At 35.1% G+C, this 11,084-nt stretch overlaps 2 protein-coding genes across 3 annotated transcripts; one reads left to right on the plus strand and one right to left on the minus strand.

Moving 5' to 3' along the window:
• Nucleotides 1-3,007: 3,007 nt before the first annotated feature.
• On the plus strand, nt 3,008-4,817 carry LOC130997841 (alpha carbonic anhydrase 7-like). Its single transcript, XM_057923272.1, has 7 exons — nt 3,008-3,332; nt 3,452-3,663; nt 3,828-3,934; nt 4,020-4,134; nt 4,233-4,400; nt 4,516-4,569; nt 4,656-4,817. The coding sequence occupies exons 1-7, from the start codon at nt 3,236-3,238 to the stop codon at nt 4,734-4,736; spliced, it is 834 nt and encodes a 277-aa protein (XP_057779255.1). The 5' UTR covers nt 3,008-3,235; the 3' UTR covers nt 4,737-4,817.
• An 81-nt stretch (nt 4,818-4,898) lies between these two features.
• LOC130997840 (E3 ubiquitin-protein ligase RZFP34-like) lies at nt 4,899-7,920 on the minus strand. 2 transcript variants are annotated; one of them, XM_057923271.1, is made up of 13 exons: nt 7,455-7,920; nt 7,209-7,369; nt 7,039-7,126; nt 6,907-6,966; nt 6,766-6,798; nt 6,583-6,660; nt 6,450-6,493; nt 6,073-6,113; nt 5,899-5,981; nt 5,712-5,803; nt 5,569-5,638; nt 5,432-5,473; nt 4,899-5,341 (listed from the first exon to the last, which is right to left on the minus strand). In XM_057923271.1, the coding sequence occupies exons 2-13, from the start codon at nt 7,292-7,294 to the stop codon at nt 5,198-5,200; spliced, it is 861 nt and encodes a 286-aa protein (XP_057779254.1). In that variant the 5' UTR covers nt 7,295-7,369; nt 7,455-7,920; the 3' UTR covers nt 4,899-5,197. The 2 variants fall into 2 exon arrangements, with proteins under 2 accessions (XP_057779254.1, XP_057779253.1); XM_057923270.1 differs by having other exon boundaries at nt 7,647-7,852.
• Nucleotides 7,921-11,084: the final 3,164 nt, after the last annotated feature.

Consider the following 11,084-nt stretch of genomic DNA (forward strand, 5'->3'; position numbering starts at 1 on the left):
AACTTCTATAACGTAAAACAGCCACTAAAATACATACCGGAATTGAAATGGGAGCTAACGACCACCGCCACCGTCGAAATCGAGTAAACGCACCGTTTCCTTCTCGTCTTTTTCTGTTTGAAATCAATTTGTTTTCACTATCTCTGTCTTCAACTTGTTTTGTAGCCTCAAATTCCAGCCATCTTATTTGTTGAGCCGCTGCAGAGAAACATGTTTCAGATTTTTAGTCAAAGATAATTTTTTGAGTTGGACTTGGGTGAGGGCACCCGCATGGGATGCGGCCGGGTCGACCCGCGCCCCAACCCTGACCCGGATCCGCGCCCTTGACCTGCGCCCATTTGATCCGTCACCCCAAATTATTACATTTGCTTATAGTAAATGCTACTTTTAATAAGCATAACATATACATTTATTCGCACAAATATATACTTTTGTAAATATAAGTATTTATCTTCATTTAATATAAAGTATTATATTTTTACACCCTAAATCCTATAAATTAAACTCTAAACCCTGTAAACTAAACCCTAAAACCTAAACACTAAACCCTAATATGAGTATTTACTTTTAATAAGCATAAGATATACATTTTGTTACACAAATGTATACTTATGGTAATATAAATATTTACCTTCATTCAATATAAAGCATTATACATATCAATAATTATTTTTTCTTACGATAATAATTATTTGATCAAATAATAATATTATTATTTATGTTTATTAAAAGTAATCATTGATATATATAATAAAAAGTAGTAATTGATATGGAGAAATATAATGTTTCAAAAATATTATATTTATTGTAATCATTGTTGTCTAAAAAGTAATTATTGTTATAAAGCTTACTTTTCTTCACATCAATAATTACTTTTATTTACAAAGATTATTACTTAAGTAACTAACTAAAAGTAAACATTCGTATGAATAAAAATAAACATTGTTGTGAAGAAATGTAATGTTTCAAACTTAAACACTGAATGCATACTTTTATTTTATCTAAGATATACATTTACATGCTTAAATGTATACTTATGTGAACATAAGTATTAACCATCATTCAATATTTTTTAAACCTAAACACGGAATACTAAACCCTAAATAGGGAATACTAAACCCTAAACCTTGAATACTAAACCTTAGTCATATTCAATAATAAACCCTAGTCATTCAATAATAAATCCAAATGACAATATTTACTTTAATTTTATCTAAGATATACATTTACATGCTTAAATGTATACTTATGTGAATATAAGTATTAATCATCGTTCAATATTTTGTAAACACTGAATACTAAACCCTAAATAGGGAATACTAAACCCTAAACACTGAATACTAAACCCTAATCATTCAATAATAAACCCAAATGGCAATATTTACTTTTATTTTATATAAGATATACATTTTAATGCATAAATGTATACTTATGTGAATATTAGTATTAACAATCATTCAAAATTTTTTAAACCTAAACACGGAATACTAAACCTTAAACCTTGAATACTAAACCCTAGTCATATTCAATAATATACCCTAGCCATTCAATAATAAATTCAAATGGCAATATTTACTTTAATTTTATCTAAGATATACATTTCCATGCTTAAATGTATACTTTTGTGAATATAAGTATTAATCATCATTCAATATTTTGTAAACTCTAAACACTGAATACTACACCCTAAATAGGGAATACTAAACCCTAAAAGTGCTATTACTTTTGCTTACACAAATAATTATTTGATCAAATAACTAAAGTACAAATTCTCATAAATAAAAGTAACAATTATCGTGAACAAATGTAATTATTTAGAAACATTACATTTAGTTATTTTATCAAATAATTATTATTATAATAAAAAATAGTTATTGACATGAAGAAATGTAACGTTATTGAAGAAATGTAATATTTTAAAATATTACATTTTTCACAAAAATATATAAAAAAAATACAAAAGAAAAACAAAAAATAAAAAACAAACGAAAAATAAAGAAAATACCGAAAGAATAAAAAAACCAAAATATATTAAAAAATGCAAAAGAAAAATAGTAAAATTTAAAAATATTGCAAAGAAAAAAAAATATTGTAAAGAAAAATAATATATATATAAAGATAAAAAAATAAAGAAAACAGAAAAAGGAAAAAAAAAAGAAAGAAATAAAACTATAAAAAAAAAAAACAACCAAAAATCGCAAATGGGGGCTACAAGATTCGAAATCCTGACCTTGGGGAGAAAGAGTAGTGGCTGTTACCACTACACCACATCATAAGTTTGAAAATCATTACTATAACTTAATATATAAACACGTGTTCGGGTGGTCCGCATACCATGCGGCCACCCGCACACAAGTCTTTGCGTAATTTTTTTAGATTACCTGTCAATTAGTTCTTTAAGAAATTTGGTGATATTACAAATTTTCTATTGAATCTGGTACGTTTTCAAATTTCCTAAACATGGACAATCATTCGTAAATACAATATGAAATTAATGCAGGTACCCATTTTTGCAACACATTAACACTTCATTATATGTGTCAAGATCCCTATATTCTATTGAAATTAATGCACCGATTTTCATTTTTTTTTTCACCAGAAACATTGCCTATTAATGGAACGACTGCATAGTTGATTTGGTGATCGACCTTTACCAAATTTTGTCCTAGTATTTTGCCGAGAAATTTGTTATCTTCTTTGACTGTTAAAGCTGAGTTTCAATTGCTACAGGGTATGAATTAGCAGAAATTTTCAGTCATTATTCATAGTTCTGTCCAATTACTGCAATGTTAGGTAAGAAACAATAAATTACGTACAAGAACTCATACAAGAAAATTTATTCAGTTATATTTCCAACTTCTCGGTAATATATTACTTCATTTTTTTTGTGAAGCAAACAGCGTGTATGATTGATCATGTTCTTTACCTAAAAAAGATATTGGTAATTAGCTGGCTCTGCCAATTTAATAATATTTGTATATTTAAATCGAGGTTCACACTTCGCACCTATATGAATATGATACAGGCCAACTTTTAAGAAACCTGCAAGAAAATTCCACTCCAGCACGACGCGCAACCAAATTCAATTTTTTTTCGTGTTATATATACCCACACAACATCACCTAATCCTTAATCAAGCTTCTAAGAAATCAAAAATCTTCATAATACTATCAGCAATTGTTGTTTCATATTATATCACGAAGATACAATTAGAAACGAGAGAGAGAAAAAAAAAATGGAGATTAGAATTAAATCTCTCTACATTCTTGCTCCCCTAGTAATTTCTTGCATTGTTTTGTTTGGAGCTAAATCCCTCAATGCTCAAGAAGTAGGTATGTATGCAAATTAACCTGTAAACGTTTTTGCCTTTTCATCTTCCTCTTGGAATTTTGAACTATTAAATAATTTTGATTTTGATTTTGAGTTTTTTTTTTCTTGTCGTGGGTTTCAGAGAATGAAAGGGAGTTTGATTATGGGGCAAAAAGTGAGAAGGGTCCAAGAAAATGGGGAAAGATGAAGAAAGAATGGGCGGCATGCAATAATGGCACTTTGCAATCTCCAATAGATATGTCGAATGAAAGAGTGAAGATCATTTCCAAGCCGGAAAACAGAATTTACAAATTTGCTAATGCAACTGTCAAGAATAGAGGTCATGATATACAAGTAAGATTAATCACTATGCATATATATCTGCCTCGCTAAAATAACTATATATGCTTCTTCACATACTATTAAGAGTCATTGCAGTTTAGTTAATTTTTAGTATTTGTTTTGATTTTAATAGCTTATAAATTGTATAAAAATGAAAGTTGGATCTGTTGATGCAGATTGAGTGGATTGGTGGCGCTGGATCACTATTCATCAACGGCGCCGAGTACCCTCTCCGGTATGCCCACTGGCACTCTCCTTCAGAGCACACTATCAACGGCAGAAGGTAAATATTCTTACACACTTGAAAACTCAAATGAATCAAATATTGCTTAGTGTGAGAAAATTGAAATATTAATGGTAATCTACAGGTATGATATGGAGCTGCACTTGGTGCATCTAAACACAGATCCAAATGTCAAAAATAAGATAGCTGTCGTCGGAATCTTATACAAGATTGGAACACCTGATCAGTTTCTTTCCAAGGTAGTAAAAAATACTACTCCATATACTACTAACTAATTTCTTGTTGAGTTTTTCTAATTTAAATAGCTAAACAGTCCATTCAATGTCAATATTTACAGTTAATGGCAAATATATCGTCGATCAGTGATAACAAGGACGGTCAGAGTGCTTTGGGAATGGTGGACCCCAACGACATAGAATTTGGTAGCAAAAGATTTTACAGATATTTGGGATCACTCACCGTTCCTCCCTGTACAGAAGGAGTTATTTGGACCCTTAATAAAAAGGTATACAACTTAAAAACCACCCATATTCATATACCCTTTAATTTCACCCTCTTATTCTACAATGTGGAAGCTCAATATCGTGCCTAATTATTACTATCATTTTAACGACTTTTAGGTAAAGACCGTTTCGAGGGATCAAGTTCGGTTGATGAGAGAAGCCGTTCATGATGTAAGAGATGATACAAATTTAAATTATTCACAATTAGATTGTAAATTTGAGTTTATATATTTATGTGTTCTTGTTTAATTTGACAGTACGCGGAGGAAAATGCGAGGCCCTTGCAAGCACACAACAACAGGGATTTGTACCTTTACGGGCCAGGAGCTACCAATTGATCCAATTTTTTATTTGAATTACAATCTATTCTTTTATCGATGATTGCTTGAAATATATATAATAGTAATGGTTTTATAGTCTTCTGATGAGCTGGGAACTTGCTGTATTATGCTAAGTGTAGTCCTCCGATTTCAAATATTACAGCTAATTAGTCAAGAACATGAAGTAATTAAAATGTTTGATATATAAGAAAGAATACACATTTTCATAATCACGTTAAAGATTTACACGGTGATGTGTAGATTTCGACAGAGGCTAAGCTGAAGATGTATTTACACAATCTTTCCTAAGTAGTGAAGTAATGAGTAAAGAATAAAGGAACAGCACGATCTTCGGCTTCAGCTCACAGATGATGATGAATTGATGATGACACCACCGCCTTATTTCTCCACCAAGAGTAGCTCTTCATCTATTTCAATTTTATTTTTTTTGTATTTTTTTTGGGGTTACATTCATTCATCTAAACAAGTTGCGATGCACATGGTGTGCGGCTACGCCCTCTCGTCTGCTTCGTGTTGTAGGAGTTGCAGTTGGTGCATTTGTGCGCCAGTATATGGAAGTTCACCTCAGATGTCTCTCCACAGTCGTTGCAGAGGATCCAAACCTAATATATAGGTCTTCTCTAGTTAGTATCAATCAATGCACATAAACAAAAGCCAATGATGAATCTGTTTTAGTTATCAGTTTTACTCACCATTTTATTCTGATACATTTGAGGCATAGGTGTTGAAGCAATCTGAATGATTGATAAACAGAACAAGACAGTTTAATATGCTGTGGAATCCGAGTGTTAAATTTAATTAAAAATCACAAGTAGAGCATGTCGAATACCTCCTGATCCAGCTTTTCCCAGACGCGGGTCATGTCACAGTACGATTTTGAGCAAACCGGGCAAGAATACCTGCATCTCGAAATCATTAGTTATGTGTTCCAGTTTACAGGAGACGACGCGAGTGAGATAGGGGGATTCTTACTGGAAATGGCGTTCCATCTCCTTAACGCAGTCGAGATGTATAGTGTGCCCGCATGGCAGCACAGTAGTGTCTCTAGGCGTGTCGAAAAGATACTGTAGACAAATTTGGAGACATATGTTAGTTAGCTATATAGGACCATATGTACCAATACCATTTTGAGTCTTATTTATGGCCAGTTGTCATTTACCTCGAAGCAAATTGGACAGTTGTGATGCATCGCTCTCTCTATACATATATGTGAATCCTTCAATATGTTTGAATAGCAGCATTCTGAAACAAACACGAGTGATCTTGTTAGTATTATTTTTTGTAGCTGTAATAAGCAGTAAATTTCATTATTTCTGTGACTGCTGAGACTTACCACACTTATCGCAGTGGAAAAAGTTGTCTTTGCCGCCAGTTCTACAACAAGAAAAGAGACGTCCAAAAGAAAAAGAGAAGAAAAGTTAGATTCAAAGGCGACGGCTTTACTTTACTCAAAAGAAGCTATCAGCTGCAGCGAGTCGATACATAGAGGATAATGTGGGGCAGGATGAGTTTGGCGATGTCTGGGGTAACATGTTGCCTATGAATAATGAGAATCTAGACGCATATGAAAGGGACAAGAATCAAAATTCATGGTTGGCTATCTCAAGACAGATGAAGCCTCATGCCATTTCAGTATCTCTCTCTTTCTCAATAATATCTCTCTAGATTATTGAATTCTATATTAAGCCAATATCTTAAGAGAATAATCACCTGCATATTCCACATTTTTCGCAGTGATATTGATTCTTTGAAATCTGATACAAGGAAAAAGAATGAATTGATGAGGGACATAACACAAAAGAAGAAGAGCAAGTGCTCCGAGGATTAAATTAAAGAAGCTCACATCATCATCGAAGTATTTGCATATCGAGCAATAGTACTTCCCCATACAAACCCCACAATTAGTGCAAATTTGTTGGACCTGCAAATTAATTAAACAAGGAAAAGTGAATAACATCAGAAATTAAGTTGATCAACCAGAAAAATATGCTGTGCAGTAACTGCCTATCTTTCTATTTGAACTTACATCTTGTTCTGTGTCACACACTGAGCAGATGATCTGAAAAAGACACATATAAAGCATTTGATGAGAAAATTGGTGAAGATGAGATTTCTTGACATTTACAGGAGCAGAAGAAACAGGGGAACAAGAAAAAGAAAAACTAACCCTCTTTACTTCATGACGTGGAATATCATGGCGATCGAGTGGATCAACTTCTATAGAGTTCTGCATAATCATTAGATGATCATTAGCATCATCAAACACAAATCTAATGACAAGTGCAAAAGCGAAGTGCACCTTGGCATCATTGTGGCAGTGCCTGCAATCAAATGTCTCGTTGCAACAGGGCGCTACGATCTTACACTTCCTCTGGTAATGAGAGCACCTGAAACCGCAAAATCATATTTAATTTTTGCCTAAATCGATATTTTTCTTTTAGCAGAAAGATTAAGTATATATCACTATACCCATATTCCTGAGAGTCCTGCTTAATCACGCATTCGTCAATTGCAGGCAGTTCAGAAAAGATCTGGTGTTCAAAAGCACAGTCCATTTCTTTTTCTTCTTCTTCTTCAACCAAAAACCTTCCTTAAAATTCACTCTAGGTAAAATAAATCCCAAATTCTTTCTGCAAACAGGGAAGAGCAAAATCGAAAACATTACTTAATACTCCATAATACAAATAGCAAGAAATAATAGGCTGGGTATCACACCCGAAACTCTAAACTGAGTAGCGGCCAAAATTTATCATTTTTTCTGCCCTCCACTTATTTCACAAAATTGGATAAATTAAGGAAGAGGGAGTGATGATTAAGGAGAAGACGAGAAATTGCCAGATTTTAATCCATTGGTTACTGCATGAGCCATTTTGCTCAAAGATTTGAAGAGCAGGGATGGAAGCTTACAGAAATTAAAGACGACGTGGTGCAAGTGGTGGTGGGAGTGATGGTAGAGGATTGGAAATTGGGAGACGTTAATATAGTTGGAGGGGTTTGGTAACAGCCAACATGGAGACATTACGCGTATGCGCGCGCGTGTATTTGGATTAGATTTTAGGACCAGATTGTAACAGCTTTTCTTCAATGGTCCTCACACAATGTGAATATACCATAATGTTTGATGTTTCTCGTGACTGCTCTTTTGATCTTTTCTTTTCTCAAATCCAATCTATACACGTTCTCCGACTTATGTTGCTTTTCCTTTTCTTTCATTGTTTTTAAGAAAATGCAAGTTTTCGTAATTTTCTGAATTTTTTTCTTTCTTTCTGTTACTACTATTTTTTCTGGTGAGAAGTGTGATTGTTTCAGTGTGCTTGCTAATTCAATGGGACATGAATGTGTTCATTATGAGTGTATATTGAGAGTTATTTGTCATTTGGAAATGTCTTCATTATGTTGGCTTCGGATTGGATTTTGAAGCATTAAGAGAAATCATTTTGTGTAAATTGTTAAAACATTGTATCATCATAATGCATAGAGAAAGATAAAGAGAAGCTAAAGATTGTAATTGTATTTCTTTTTTTCTTGATTTCTCCTGCTTATACAATCATCCCCTTTTATAGTATTAAGAAGGGAGCTGATATTCTAAAACATCATGAGGATCCCTACAACATCATGAGGATCCCTATAATTAAGGGATCCTTGATTATCTTTTGACTAACTTTACATGATGCTTTTCTTTTGACTAACTTTGGAATCTTATTCTCAACACTCCCCCTCAAGTTGAGTGACGGGATTTCCGATACTCAACTTGGAAAGAACTTCTGAAAAACTTTTGAAGTCCACAGCCTTGGTTAAGATATCAGCGAGCTGATCTTCGGACCTCACAAACGGGAGCTCCACAATCTTTTCCTCAATCTTTTCCTTGATAAAGTGCCTATCCACTTCTACATGTTTAGTTCTATCATGTTGAACTGGGTTCTCAGATATGCTGATGGCAGCCTTGTTGTCGCAGTACATTTGGCACGTCTTTGTTGGGTGAAGGCCTAATTCCATCAACAATCTTCTTAGCCAAAGGACTTCGGTTAACCCACTCTTGATTCCTCTGAATTCTGATTCTGCACTTGAGAGAGCAACCACCTTTTGTTTCTTGCTTCTCCATGAGACTAGATTTCCTCCCACAGATGCAAAGTATCCAGCAGTTGACTTTCTGTCATTCGGGTTTCCTGCCCAGTCAGCATCGGTGTAAGCTTGTATCTCAAGATGTCCAGTCTTTTTGAACAGCACTCCATAGTCAAAGGTCTTCTTCAAATATCTCACAATTCTGAGCGCAGCTTCCATGTGGTCAGCCTGTGGTTGGTGCATGAATTGACTAACAACACCAACAGCATAAGCAATGTCAGGTCGAGTATGAGATAGGTAGATAAGTTTCCCTACCAGACGCTGATATTGTCCTCGATCGGCTAACTGAGCTCCTTCCACAATTTGTAGCCCATGATTTATAATAATAGGAGTTTCTGCTGGCTTGCAATCTAGCATCCCAGTTTCAGCTAGGAGATCTAGAGTATACTTTTTCTGGTTGATGAAGATCCCCTTCTTTGATCTGAGAACTTCAATTCCGAGGAAGTATTTTAGTTTTCCTAAGTCCTTCATTTCGAACTCTTTGAACAAGCTTTCTTTCAACTTTTGAATCTCCTCTGTGTCATCCCCTGTTATGATCATGTCATCAACATAAATGACCAAACAAGAGATCAAATCACCTCGTTTCTTTAAGAATAAGGTGTGATCTGAGTTGCTTTGCTGGTACCCAAACTTCTTCATGGCTGCGGTGAATCTTCCAAACCAAGCTCTGGGAGACTGCTTGAGCCCATATAAGGTTTTCTTCAACTTGCAAACTTCACCTTCTCCAAAATCTCCTGAAAAACCTTGAGGCACCTCCATGTAGACTTCCCTATCTTCTTCAAGCTCTCCATGAAGGAAAGCATTTGTAACATCGAACTGATGAAGATCCCAGTCTTTATTAGCAGCAATTGAGAGGAGTACTCTGACAGTGTTCATTTTTGCAACAGGTGAGAAGGTCTCCTCATAGTCGATCCCATACATCTGTGTGTATCCTTTTGCGACCAATCGAGCTTTGTAACGCTCAATAGATCCATCCGGTCTCCTTTTGATTGTGAAGACCCATTTGCATCCTACAGTTTTCTTCCCCTTTGGTAGTCTACACTTCTCCCATGTATGGTTTCGATTCAGTGCACTTATTTCTTTCTTCATGGCATCTCTCCAATGTGGAATCTTTAAGGCCTGTTCCGCATTCTTTGGGATCTCTTCGTCATACAAAGCTACTTCATAGGCAGCGGCAGTTTTGGATAGGTTCCCTTTGGCGATACCCCCAATAGAATACCGAGAGTTCTTCCCAAACTTTTCTGGTGAATAACGTTTAGGAGGAATTCCTCGAGTACTTCTAGGGGGTAACACATATCTCCCCTTGTCTGCACCCATTGTATGCTCCTCCTGTACTTCCTGTTCTTCTTCTTCAACCACTTGAGAAACAGGATCAGTAGAACCCGAAATCATAGTAATAGGTTCAGAATCTCTTACCTCAGATATCAGTGGCGAAGAAGATATTTGGGGCGGCGGTGGATTGGATTGCTCAGATGTGGATGAAGTAAGCTCGGTGGCTAGGTTAACCTTTTCTGTTGGATCTGCTTCTGGGACTGGCATTGGTAACCAACTTAACAAGTCGATCTCACTCTCACTCTCCCCCTGACTGGTAAGGTGGTTATAGTAAAAATACTCAGTTTCAAGGAAATCACAGTTCATGGTGGTGATGATTTGACGGGTTTTGGAATTGTAACACCTATATCCTTTTTGATTAACTCCATATCCTACAAACACACACTTGACTGCACAAGGAGAGAATTTGGTGCGTTCATGTTTAGGAATGTGAACGAAAACAGAGCACCCAAAGACCCGTGGTTGAAGTGTAAGGGCAAGAGGTATGGAGGCCAGAGTAGACAATTTCTGTAATGGTGTTTGAAGTTTAAGAGTCCTAGTAGGGAGACGGTTAATAAGGTAAGCCGAGGTTGCCACGGCCTCGGGCCAAAACGAGGAGGGAACATGAGACTCAATCATCATAGAACGAGTCATTTCAAGTAAAATTCGGTTTTTTCTTTCGGCAACTCCGTTTTGTTCAGGAGTGTGGGGGCAAGAAGTTTGATGAATAATCCCTTTTGTTTGACAAAATATTTTCATGGAATTATTAACAAATTCCCCTCCATTATCAGTTCTAAGGGTTTGGATGTTTTTCTGAAACTGAGTTTGAACCATAGTATGGAAATGAGTAAATTTTTCAAAAACTTCAGATTTGTGTTTTAAAAAATATACCCATGTCATCCTAGTGCAATC

This window comes from Salvia miltiorrhiza, chromosome 8 (assembly GCF_028751815.1).
Source record: "Salvia miltiorrhiza cultivar Shanhuang (shh) chromosome 8, IMPLAD_Smil_shh, whole genome shotgun sequence".
Taxonomy (NCBI): Eukaryota; Viridiplantae; Streptophyta; class Magnoliopsida; order Lamiales; family Lamiaceae; genus Salvia; species Salvia miltiorrhiza.

Coding starts and splice junctions, on each gene's coding strand:
- LOC130997841 (XM_057923272.1), top strand. CDS start 3,236: ATGGAGATTAGAATTAAATCTCTCTACATTCTTGCTCCCCTAGTAATT. Junction 3,935..4,019: donor CACACTATCAACGGCAGAAG/GTAAATATTCTT, acceptor GGTAATCTACAG/GTATGATATGGAGCTGCACT. Junction 4,401..4,515: donor TTTGGACCCTTAATAAAAAG/GTATACAACTTA, acceptor AACGACTTTTAG/GTAAAGACCGTTTCGAGGGA.
- LOC130997840 (XM_057923271.1), bottom strand. CDS start 7,294: ATGGACTGTGCTTTTGAACACCAGATCTTTTCTGAACTGCCTGCAATT. Junction 5,639..5,711: donor GAGATGGAACGCCATTTCCA/GTAAGAATCCCC, acceptor TTCGAGATGCAG/GTATTCTTGCCCGGTTTGCT. Junction 5,474..5,568: donor GGGAAAAGCTGGATCAGGAG/GTATTCGACATG, acceptor TCAATCATTCAG/ATTGCTTCAACACCTATGCC.